We start from the raw sequence: 12,997 nt of genomic DNA, 5'->3' as shown, positions 1-12,997 counted from the left end.
TAAGATTATGATATTTATTAATATTTGCTATTAGAAATATTGCCAGCCCAAGTATGGCAAACATGGCTCTGCAGGCCCTTCTCCCTGATTTTGTCTCCCTTGCTAAAAAACCATTAGATTACATTCCTAAACCTAGCCACCAAGGTCTATTCTCTTATTTGGCCACTTCCTCCTTCTGAGGCTGCCCACCAAGGTCCAGCTATCAAAGTATTAACGTTCAACAATCAAAAGCCTCCTTTGGTTCCTCTAATAAATATGCCCAATCAAAATTAAACACCTCATCCCCTTCTCCATTTATAAACTGCAGTTTTGCTTATGGGCCATGTCTGTTGTAGTGACATTTCATTGTGTTTTAATAAATAAAGCTCTGAAGATCAGAGAGTAAAACAGACACACTATCAGCCTTATAGACCAGGCAGTGGTGACATACATCTGTAATCCCAGGAACCACACTAGTTTGCCATAGAAACCAGGCGGTAGTGGTTTTCTCTCAGCACTAGAGAGAAATATAAAACAGGAGGAGACAGCTCTCACACACAGTCTCATTCTCAGCTTCCTGGAGGCAGGATCACCATTTCTGACTGAGGTCGAGGTAAGAGCCAGTGGCTGACTGTATTGCTTTTCTGACCTTCAAGTTGAACCCCAGATTCTGTCTCTGGATTTTTATCAGTCGTGCTACATTCTGTCTCCTCTCTATCCAGAGGCAATCTTTTGTCCCCCTGGGACAAATATCCCTTCTTCCTTTGTACAGTTCGCCTGTCTACCACGGGATGGTTTGCAAGTCAGGCAAGGGGCTAGAGATTGAAACACACACAGACAGACAGAGACACGGATCATCCTTGAAACAAGAATGCCCCTTTTATTGTGGGCAGCTTATATAGGGCTCTCCTTGACGAATGGCCATTCCCTAGCTCTTGGGACTTTTCAGCTACAAGCCCACCAGAAACCACTCCCCTGCCATCAGGCACTCATGATGGTCTTGTGCTCAGAGCAGCTGCAAGCATAGGAAAACAAGTTTTTTACTCCGGCAGGCAAGGGTTCATAGAAAATTCAGGGTCTGAGGGTCTGCAGTACCCAACAGCCCCATCATTTTCATATAATTAGACCAAGGTTCTGGACTGGCATGGGCATAGCACAAATATGATAGCAATATGTTTGAAGATGCCCTAGTGAACATGCTCATTTTGGGAATTTTAGATCTCTAAGGCAGTGGCAACCTGTCTGACTAGGGGGATCAACAGTGCTAGCCACAGCAGTCATCTGACTGGTGGCAATTCCGGCTGTCTCGGAGACTGCAGCAGTGACAATAGTGGCCACCGCGGTGATCCCAAAGTCTCAGCAGGGACGTCCCCGCACCAACTGACTCACTGGGACAGGGACCAAGCCCAGAACCTGGGCCACAGCGGCAGAAATCTCATTCACTCAACAGCTGCTTAACTTGAGCATTCAAGGTATGATTAGTTACAGACAGCTGCGTGAGAAGTCTTATTTTGACTCAGGTTGAACTACAAGGTATTCATTCCATTTTGCTGTGCCATTAAACAAGGAAGAATCCTGCACAGCCAACGGTCTGAAAATACAAACTGCCAGATAAGTTCCACATACCAGTAAACGTTATTGTGTCCCCAATTAGTGGGAATGGCTGGCTGTCCCATAGCCCAATCAATGGAAAGGAAGTACGGCCATATGGGACTACCCAGGCCCACTGGCATCAGCACCAGTGGATTCCTGACCAGGGCCCATTGTACTTGTTGGTCATCTCTGATCGTACAAGCCCAACAGCCTCCCCAAGCTGCTCCCTGACCCCACAACCTTCAGTAAACAATCATTTAGGGAATTTGGCCATACTTCTCTCCAAACTGCTACCTGCTTTTTATTGGGCAAAGTATTTTTGGGGTGTCCACAGCAACCTTTTGGGGGGGTCTCGGTCCATCAAACCATATCAATCTAGAATGATTCCACAGGTTCTCATCTTCTGTGGAAGTAAAAACAGAACCTCTTTTCGAAAGCAACAAATCCTTAGACCCATGTTTTGAAATCAAGATACCTTTCTTAGCAGTCCCCAGAATCAAATGTCTTTCTCCAGTCAAAAAAAAAGCACAATAATATTCATAACCCAGATTCTCTCTGCACATCCCATCTTTACGTGGCTTATTTTTCTTATGCTTACTATCAGAGTGGACTTGAAAAAAATCCACCCTCATCCTTCAATTCACCCTCTTGCCTTTCCTTTATTACTTCCTTGATGGCCAGTCTTCTAAAGGGCATCCCTCAGAGTGTTCCTATTTCCCCATCTCTGTGGTGCCTCCTGAGGTGCCTGCACCACTCAGAATGGCTATCAGGCAAGTGCCTGGGGAGTAAAAAACACATAGACACATAGCCATCTTCAATTCACCCTCACTATTCCCAAGGGCAATCTTTCAGGGATCCCTAGTTCCCAATCTCGCTGGGGCCTCCACCTATACAGTCCACCTGTAGCATACCACCTGTCTACCATGGGACGATTTGTGAGTAGAGCAAGGGACTGGAGATTGAAACACACACACACACACACACACACACGGGGGGGGGTCATTTTTGAAACAATAATTCCCCCTTGAAACAAGAATGCCCCTTTTATTGTATTCCAGGGCAGCTTTTATAGGGCTCTCCTTGGCTAATGGCCATGCCCTAGCTCTCAGGACTTTTCAGCTGCAAGCCCACCAGAAACCTCTCCACTACCATCAGGAACTCATGATTGTCTCGTGCTCAGAGCAGATGCAAGCATAGGAAAACAAGTTGTTTACTTCAGCAGGCAACGGATCACAGAAAATTCAGGGTCTGAAAGTCTGCAGTCCCCAACACCCCTTCACCCTCTCTCTTGTGCCCTTCCTCTTCTCCATTATCCTCTATTTCTGTCTTCGTCTCTCAGGGGTAAATAAATCTCCTTTGTGCTTAGAACTTTGTCTTGGAGTGTTATGTGCTGAATGCTGGTCCCTTCAAACATAATACTGTTTTCAAAGTTCTGTGAGACTATCCTCACAAAACCTGTATTTCAAATACTGATCCTACTTTGTACACAATTTATTTATTTTTATTTTATTTTATTTTTGGTTTTTCGAGACAGGGTTTCTCTGTAACTTTGGTGCCTGTCCCGGAACTAGCTCTTGTAGACCAGGCTGGTCTCGAACTCACAGAGATCCGCCTGCCTCTGTCTCCCGAGTGCTGGGATTAAAGGCGTGCGCCACTACCACCCGGCTGTACACAATTTATTAATATGTATATGATACTTCTATAGCTGATGGATTTTTCAGGTTTCCCATCTCTGTGGACTGTCACCCATGCTGGGGTGAGTCTTCGTGATGCAGTTCTGTTTGGGTCATTTCTGCTACTGTAAGTAACCTCTTACCCATATTCTTATAAGTAACCGAGCAAATGTTCTATTGCTGTGAAGAGATGCCATGACCAAGGCAACTATTAGAAAGCATTTAATTGGGTACTGGCTTACAGTTTCAGAGGTTTAGTACATTGTCAGCATGGCAGGGAGCAAGGCAGCATGCATTCAGATCTGGAGCAGTAGCTAAAAATGACAACCTGATCATAGGCACAGAGACAGATACATAGAGAAACTGCCCAGTGACAGACACACTTCCTACAACAAGGCCACATCACCGATCATTTTCAAATAGTGGCACTCTCTAATAACTAAGCATTCAAATACATGAGCCTATTGGGACCATTTTTATTCAAACTGCAACAGTAACCCCAATAAAACTCTTTGGTGATATCTGTACTTTGGGAAGTCATGGGTTTTACATCTGAAGTGACTAGACAAGTGTGTTCATCTCCCCAGGAAAAGTTTTGTCACACAACATGAATTTATTTTTTTTCTTTTTCTTTAGATTGATGCTTAACAGTTAATTCTTTTTTCCTCTTTTTTTTGTTACTTATTTTGCTTGTTTATTTTAGATAGGGTCTTGCTACATAAGTAAGACCGACCTGATATTTACAATGTAGCCCAGGCTGGTTTCAAATTTGTTGCATTTCTCCTGCCTCAGTCACTGGGATTAGAGGCATACACCACCATGTAAAAGTGTTAGAGCTCTGAGGGGAAGGGTTTCCCCAGTGGAAGTGTTGCAGCTCTGAGGAAAAGGTATCCTGGTAGTTGGGAGTCAAGAGATACCACAAAGTCACACTGCACAACAAACCTCACACAAGATGGTGGCTGCCTCTGCTAGGGAAAGAAGCAGCAGGAAACCGAGCAGGAGGCAGGCTCATATAGGGCTTCCTGGGGGTAGGGGAACTCCAGGGTGGGGACTGGTGGGATTTCAAGTCCTGAGGTTGGAGCAAGCCCAGGAACTGGTGGAATTTCAAGCTCAGGGATTGGTGAGCTTTTGAGCTCATGGATTGGTGTGAGTGGGTGGGTTTTCAAATCAGAAAGTGAGCTGAGACCATCTAATCTACACAATGTCCAGCTTCATTCCTAATATAAGCATTTTAATACTATACATTTTCTTGTAGTCAGTGCTTTTTCTACAGACCATACATTTTGAAATGTTATATTTATTTTATTACCATTTAATTCAAAGTAATTTTAAATGTTTTTTTTATGAGAAAATTAGACCTACAGGTACTTTGAGAGTCTAATTTAGTGATTTTTCAGATTTCTACCTGTTAATGACTTTGAATCCACTGTGGTTAAAAAAAAAATTCACAATTTGTTTGACTATAAATCTATGGAATATATTGAACCTAACTTTATACTATACAATATTATCTATTCTAGAGAGTATTCTACATGCATTTAAAAGAATATGTCCCACTGTTGCTAGATAAAATGTTTTATATTATATGACAGTTGAAGTAAGTTGGGGTTATTTTGAATCGTGCATACCCTCAATCGCTTGCTGTATACTTACCCTAGCAATTGTAAATATATAAGAACATGCTAATGTCAGCTGTAATTGTGGATTTACTGTTGCTCCTTTTATCAGTTCCCACTTTGTATCATCCTGTTTGAAGCTCTGTTCCTAGATGTCTGGATGCGGAATTGACTGTTGATGAGTTTAATGTTACGCAATGTGTCTTCCTGTTAACATCCCTACTATAAAGGCTACCTTAGGCAATATCCATATGGTTGCTCCAGCTCCTTATCAGATCTTCTAGGCTCTCATTTGTGCGACAAAATTCACCAATTAAAGTTTTCAGGTTCATACAATTGGGTAATAACTACCTTAGTCATGATACAAAACGTCTCCACTACTCTTAGAAAGTTTCTTTCTGGCCCTTTGAAGTCAGTCCCCTTTCCTGACCCTTGGCCCCTGATATATTTTCTGGCTTGCAATTACATCTTTCTTAGTCTGTTACATAAACGGATCAAAACAGTAAATAATATTTCCAATGATTGAGCCACTTTCATGAAGCATAGTATATTTGAGATTCGTCCACACTGTTCATTCCTGTCTTGTTATTGCTAAGTAGTATTCTGTTGTATGGATATGCCGTGTTTTCTCTAGCTATTTACCAATAGACTGGTTTTTTTCCAGTTTGAGGCCATTGTATAAAGCTACTACAAATTTCAAGTAAAGATTTACAGATAAAGCTGTGTTTTTATTTCTTTGGGGTAAATATCTAGTTTGAGACTGTGGGGTCATATGGTACTAGTATAGGGAACTTCATGGCAGTGATCTTGGGCTTTCTTTAGTCACAAGGAGCTGCTGGAATCAGTCCCTGCAGGAGGACTTTGCAGCTGTGTATTGAACCCGGACCAAGGGAAAAAACACTACAGGGCTGAACTCTGATGTGTATAAGTAGGCATATACCCCTTGGGGGCTGAACAGAGGTCACCTGCATAAAGCCAGAAACATGGCTGGAGAATTCTTAAGGGAAATTCTGACCTTCACTTTGGGAATTTAAAAGAATAGGTTAAGATAATGACCTCTGCAAATGTCAACCCATGAAATTATTAAGCGAGTCCAATCCCACGCAAACAACACTCGACATTCAAATGACATAAGATGCTCCAACATATTTAAAGGGCAGAAACTACATTTTAAGAGTGCAAATGATTCCAGTCGAGCGTAATCTGGGATTCTGCTAATGCCTTTGCTACTTACTTGCCACTCCCACATACCACAGTATTGCTTTAAGAATAAAGCTGCTAGAATTACCTGCCCACTCTGCTCCCTGCTGGAACTGAGACAAGTTGAGCAGGAGCAAGGAGCTGAGGGCGCGCAGGTAACGGTCGCCCGGCCACAGAATCTGACATTTCAAATCTCCCTGCCCATCTGGGCCTGGGCTGCCATTGACCGGCCAGCTGGTCACAGACGCGCTTGTAGGGAGAAGGGGCTGGGCTCTGTGGGCAGCACACGCCGCGGCCGCCCTTGTCTCGGCCTTCACAGCCCTCTCTCCCCAGGCCCACGCCCGCGGCGATCCGGGCGCCTCTCGCAGCTGTCCCGCAGGTGTGCGCGGCGCGTGCACGGGGTCCACACGGGGACGCGCGGGGGTGTGGGGCGCGCACGAGGAGGCGAGCTGCGGAGCGGCGGCGCCCCTGCCGTCCCACCCTCCCCTCCGCAGTCGCGGGCCGGGGACGCTCGCGTGCGTCTCCCCCCTCCCCACTCGCGTTTAAAGCCGCGGCTCCGAGGGGGCGGCGAGCGGGAGCGGCGGGGAGGGGGCCGCCGGCGCTCTGCAGAGAGCTGGCCCGGGTTCGTCGGCCGCCGTCACCTGACTCGTCGCAGGCGCTCCAGCTGAGGTGGGGGCGGGGATGGGGACGCAGCGCCGAGCGCTAGAGAGACGCGGCGGCGCTGGCGGAGGCGGCTGCGGGAGGGTACGGGCGCGGGGACCGCGGAGCTGAGCCAGGGACCCGGCCGGGGCTGCGAGCATCGCGGCCCGGGGACTCTGGGGAGGCGCGCGGCTGCAACCAGCCACCCCGCGCGGCGTCCGGGCTGCGGTGCTCTCGGGGCGGGGTGAGTACGCTGGGCCAAGCAGGTTCCCTCCCCTGCGCCGGGACCGGGGGATCCGAGGGATAATCCCCGGGCGCGGAGAAGGGCAGAGGCAGCCGGGTGACAGCTCGGTGGCGCGCTAGCGACCGGGCGGGGCCTGGGCTGTCGGCTCTCTGAGCTCCCAGCGGAGAAGGGTGAGGCGCGTCTCGGCTCTGGGCGGCCCTGCTACGGGGATGGGGAGAGAGGGAGGACGAGCCGCCTCAGCCCTTGGACAGAAGGGAGGTGGCCGCGGCCCTGCGGGCTGCCGTGGGAAGGGGGGGAGGGGAACATGCTGCGGCCCCCCGGTAGCGAGAGGTGCGCGCTCTTGGGCGCGGCGTCCAGAGTAACCCCGAAGCGCACCGGGTCCCGCACCACGGGATAGGGTTGCGCGGGCAGCGCTGATTGACAGAGCGAGGCCGAAAGGTGGCGGCCGCTTCGGGGTGTGGGGAAGCGGGACAGTGGCACGATGCTAGGACTGCCTTGCGGGTGCTTGACAGCGCTGGACCACGATGGACCAGCAGCAGGGCTTGGCGCGTAGCTGGTCCCGAGAGGCGGTGCCAGGGCGGGGTCGGCGGAGGAGAGAGCCGCCGTGCGGCGGGAGCAGGCAAGGCCGGGGTGCTCCAGCCCAGGCAGTGCGGGTGAAAGCGGGACCGTCTCCTCTTAATTTCCTGCAGAAGAGGAGGCGGTAAACGCGGCCGGTGAAGATGTCGGGCCAAACGCTCACGGATCGGATCGCCGCCGCTCAGTACAGCGTGACTGGCTCTGCTGTAGCGAGAGCCGTCTGCAAAGCCACCACTCATGAGGTGATGGGCCCCAAGAAGAAGCACCTGGACTGTAAGCATCCTTTTATATAAGTGGAACGTGCGCGTGGCATAGGGGCCTCAAAGGCCCGCAGCGTGGTCTTGGCTCTCTGTCATACTGCCTGAAGGCTTGGGAACCGGCTGCCCAGCGGGTTGCTCTTGAGCTTGTCTCTTCCCTGGCCTTGAAGATGTCCCCTAGGGTAGGCCCTGAGACCTTGTCTATCAAGCCGTTTTTTCCTTCTGATGACCTCCAAGGTCCTAGAGGAGGAGGAAACACACGCACGCGCACGTGCACCCTACACACACACACACACACACACACACACACCCCTCTTCATAAAAATGTACATTTGGATTATGTCTTTTGAATCATCTTTTGTTTTTCTCCACTCTCTGTAGGTTAAGGGAAAAATAAAAGAGAGATGGGTTCATGGATGGCCACACTTGTCACTATAATTTCTTAAGTGCATTTTGGATAGTTGTAAAATTCTTCTTTTTCCTGTGCTGCTGCTGAGGATCTGTGTGTGAATGTGTGTGTGTGTGTGTGTGTGTGTGTGTGCGTGTGTGTGTGTGTGATATGTCACTACACTGATCCGAACTGGAATAAATCCAGGCTATTGGATGAGCAGCTCCCACTTCACAGATAATGGCGATTTCATCCCAAACATCTTGGCATATTCCTTCGTCCTATTCTCAGAAAAATGTTGGGTGGGATAATTGTTTAGGTCACAAAATGGATGTACTCTCCAAGTTAGAGGCGGTACAATTCTAGATGAAAAACGCTTTATGTATAGTAATTCCCCGTGGTCAGTGGGTGGAGAAAGCTTTATTCTGGTTTGGGAATCTGTGTATTTCTGAAGCTTTCATTCAGGTAGTATAGTAAATCTTTTGCTGCTGAAGGGTGAATAGTGACATTTAGAAAGCTTTGGGCAGTGAGGTATCCCCAAAGCTACCCCAATTAGTATCCTGCAGTTTCTGTCTGTCTGTCTGACCTGCCTAGAGTCTTCTGTCCTTTCCTGATGTTCACTGCTAAAGGTCAGCATTGGCACAAAAAATATTTGCCCATGCTTATTTTCCCATCTCACTCCCTTGACCTCTTTTTTTTTGTCTGTTGTTTTGGGGTCTTATGTTTATATTTTGCATTTTATTTTTCTTACTTCAATACTTCTGCCTCTTGTGTTGCTGAGAAAATGGCACCACCACCCCTACCGCCAGTCCCAGCTCCATCCTTTGCATGAGCAAAGTTTGAGGAAGCTCACAAATGGGCATTGTCAGAGCTGCCAGGTAGCACTGACGAATTTTCTATCTAGAAGTTTGTCTGAGGGGAAGACATTATTACTCCTTCCCTGAGGCAATGTTTAACAAAATCTATTGATTACAGGATCTTATGTTATACATAGAATACTGGGTAAGAGAGGCTACCAGGACCAGGACACCTCACAGGGGCAGAAATTATAAATTCATGACCAGCTCATTTTGCTGCAGCATGCTGAATCATTTAGCCGTCTTTCCATCAGTTTCCCAACTCTGGAACACTGACTCACATCTTAGTGGTCATGTCAACCTAGAAAGAGCTCATGATAAAAAACTGAGTAGGTGATGGGTTTGCCACTCTTATAATAGATCAGCATATTGATGGATGTCAGAGAGCATTCTCGGGTTTGATCATTTCAGGAAGACATCATTATCTCCCAAATCTAATTAGTTACCTTTATCCTATGGATCTGGAAACATCGCTTGACGGGTTTGAAAGTAGGGTATTTCCAATACCCCAGCATATGTTAATGAATGGAGTGCCTTAGAAGACATGGATCATGGTAGGAGATTCCAAGTTAAAAGAAATAACCAGAACTAGGAACTGACTTTGAATTAAAAGGAGAATTATGTGTCACACTTTCTTGTGCTGGCTACTGAGCTTTTCAGCTGGGATAACAAACCTGGACTGCTTTTAAGTAGTGCATTACCTGCCATCTGTGGTTGGTAATCTGCTCTGTTGGGAAAGGGGAGGAATGCTTAGCCTAACTGGTCTCCAAAACGCCGACCTTGCTTTTGTGGTTGTGTGTGAACTTCACAACTCACATATACATTATAATCTTTCTACCTGAGACATTCTTAATTCTGTTGGGTTCAAAACTGAACCACCTCTGAGGAGTGTGTTTAGTGGCTTTTTCTTTTTATTGTTTTATCTTTTCATTAAAATATAAAGGATCAGCGGGGTATGGTGGCACATATCATTAATCCCAGCACTCAGGAGGCAGAGGCAGGCAGATTTTTGTGAGTTCGAGGCCAGCCTGGTCCACTGAGCTAGTGCCGGTACAGGCTCCAAAACTACACAGAGAAACGCTAAGAACAAAACAAAACAAAAACATAAATGATCTTCCCCTTGAGCTTAGACTTTGGGTGGACTTTGAAAAGTCAGATGTCACACTCCTGCTAAAAGACTGTGTGAAAAATTGCTAATTTAAATTGGTTACATGCTCAGAATTCTTCGTGAAGTTTCTTTATGAAGCAGTAGGCACTCTCAGTAGTTAAAAGACAGAGGGAAAGTACATTGTTCTTGTTATTAAGACGTGTGGATGCATTACCTAAGTTTGTCCGTAGACACCGAAGCATCCAAGCAAGTTTAGTTTTGAAGCATTATATAATGATTAGGAGGGAAGAGATCAGAACAGGTTGGTAGTCTGAAGCAAAAAATAATAAAATGTATTATTAGTTGGATTTGCACCTTTTTAGTTTGGAGTTTCAGTTGGGAGATAATGAATACAGTTTAAGATTATGTGATTTCCTAAAATACTGGATTAGTTGGTCTTAGAACTTCATGAAATTAATATTTGATATCAGAGTGCTAGCTTAAAAACTAGTATTTTTAGAGTAAGAGACTAAAAATAATTATCGCTAATTATGGTGATTTATACAATGTTGCTTAATAGTATATGATTTGCATTTTTGAAGAGATAATTTAACATTGGGGTAAAATGTGGGGGTAAATAGAGTCAGTTTCTCAGGGCTGGTTTTTCTGGGTATGTTTCTTGTTTTTGCTTTTGTTTTTAGATATGGAACTAGGTTTTGAACCCAGAGCCCTGTGTATGCTGGGCAGGCACTTTACCACTAATTTGCATCTGTAGCCCAGATTTTCTTTCTTCTGGCAACAGTACCTTTCTTGAAGGGAGAGACAGATTCACATAGTCAGTAGCTGTATACCAAATGTTAAAAATATGGTAAGTATTAGTAATCTAAAGAATTCTTTAGATTTGATTTCTCAGTTGATCTACAAGTTTCATTCTCTACCCTACCACCATCCAGTAATCATGTTGCCCCACTTGCACACTCAGAGACTTCACCAATAGTAGTTTTCTGGGGTGACGTGTGCAGCCTCACCTTACTTCCTCTGTAACTTCATGTGTGTATTTGGTAGCATATAAAATGCCCAGGACTTAACAGGCATCCGTCAGTTTCCTTACCAATATGCTACATGGCAGTGTGCTATCCTCCTCTGTGTTATGGTTAGCCTCAATGCTAGCCCAAGTCAAATAGCAAGAAAACCCTAGAAGGTACCAAGTACTTAACCAAGTACTGGTCCTGTAGGTAGCAAGTACTGCTCTGGGGTTTAACAGAAATACGGAATTGGTCCCAAGAACCATCTGTGGGGGAAATTCAGAATGTATTGCATCTCTGGTGTAAGATTCATTTGAATGATTAATGCTGATGGATGATTTCTGTATATATCAGTCAGATATACACAATAATCATAGTTAAAAAAAATCATAGTTCAAATGCATGCTCATCTATAACATCACACCAAAGCAAAAGGAAAACCCATTGGCCTACCAGAAATGTTACTTTTCTCTCATTATTATTCTTAAAAGGTTTTGATAATGAATTTATCCCACAGAAAAGTGATTCAAGTCCTGAATCTCTTTGAGAGATACTAAAAGTTTATTAATCATTCTTTCCCCCCAAGTCCCCAAAACTAGTCTTCTCTAATTATGTTAGTATATATTTGCATGCTTAGTAATCCTGACATATATTTTGACTTATAGAAGTGCAATTTGAGCCAGGCATGGTGGTGGATGTCTGTATTTTCAGCATTTAGGAGGTAGAAATGGAAGGAACAGGAGATCAAGGTCATCCTGGCCTACATAGCAAGGCCATATAGGTTTACATCAGATCCCTGTCTCAAAAGACTAAAAATCAGAAGAGAAAGAAATTTAATCTGTGCCAATACAGTGGCTACTATATTTGTACCAAATGTATTCTTTTGATATATTGAAAGATGTGATGATTAGTGAATAAAATTAGAATCAAATATAAACGATATTGAGTATATTGAGTGATTTTCAATGTAAGTATATTATTGGCTCTGTAGGATAATTATCATCAACTAGTTGTTTTGACTTAACTATTTCCCATTGTCTGGAAACATTCTATTATTTCCTATACCTGGGTGTACTGTGTGCCTTCTAGATTATATCAGAAGACCTAGCCCAATTGTGAAGATGTCTTTAAACAGTCTGTATCAGTTTTTGGATAGTCAAGAAGAGAAGGGGGAAACACACATCTGAAAAGCATTTAATTTGACTATAATTTGTGTTGGAAGTCCTAGAGGGGGCCTGTGCTGTTCCTAGCATATTGGCTGGGGGAAAGAGAACAAGAGGAGTTGGGTGACTTCTAGGAGAGAAATAGAGGACTTGAAGAGAGTCTTGACTCTGGTTCAGTGACTTGTATGAACTTTGGGTCTGGTTACTTTCAGTGTAATATTTTGATATCTATTTTTTTTTAAAATAAAGTCAATTATAAATAAGGAGTTGTGGGTAATAGGTAGCAGTGTGCTGTTCATCACCTAATGGAATAGCAAGATTTTTTATGAATTAAAAACTTCTTATTGTTGGTGCTGGAGGTTGAACTCAGAATCTCATACATGCTCAACACATGTTGGACCACAAAATTATATTCTTAGTCTTTAGAAAGCTGATTAATTTATGTTTTCTAGTGAGTTGAAAATGGAAGGCTATATATATATATATGTATATATATACATATATATTAAGTAGGTAAAGTAATCTTAATTGCAATATTAACATGCAATTCTTTATAATGAAATCTGGAATTTTGGTGCATTGCTAGTTAAACATTCACTTAATGGCTGCTAAATACTTCTTTGAGATGTAGTCTGTATGTTAGGTTCTATAGCTTTTTTTTAGCTTTCCACAAAGATCCTTTAAAATCTTACTTCCTTCT

General features: G+C 44.6%; 1 protein-coding gene across 8 annotated transcripts in view; it reads left to right on the top strand.

The window, feature by feature from the left end:
• The first annotated feature begins 6,419 nt into the window (after window positions 1-6,419).
• The window catches only part of Snap91 (synaptosome associated protein 91), a 114,333-nt gene continuing 107,755 nt past the window's right edge, over window positions 6,420-12,997 (top strand). For 3 of the 8 annotated variants that reach the window (XM_057768822.1, XM_057768820.1, XM_057768814.1), the window contains exons 1-2: window positions 6,785-6,944; window positions 7,634-7,793. In XM_057768822.1, coding sequence (XP_057624805.1) covers window positions 7,664-7,793 — 130 coding nt within the window. In that variant the 5' untranslated portion in view covers window positions 6,785-6,944; window positions 7,634-7,663. Of the gene's footprint in view, window positions 6,441-6,503; window positions 6,731-6,782; window positions 6,945-7,093; window positions 7,115-7,633; window positions 7,794-12,997 lie in introns of those variants that run through there. The other 5 variants (XM_057768817.1, XM_057768815.1, XM_057768818.1 and 2 more) reach the window with 5 other exon arrangements.

Source organism: Chionomys nivalis, chromosome 4 (genome assembly GCF_950005125.1).
Source record: "Chionomys nivalis chromosome 4, mChiNiv1.1, whole genome shotgun sequence".
Classification (NCBI taxonomy): Eukaryota; Metazoa; Chordata; class Mammalia; order Rodentia; family Cricetidae; genus Chionomys; species Chionomys nivalis.
Note: the sequence above shows the minus strand (reverse complement) of the source record. Positions and strands in the feature narration are given on the sequence as shown.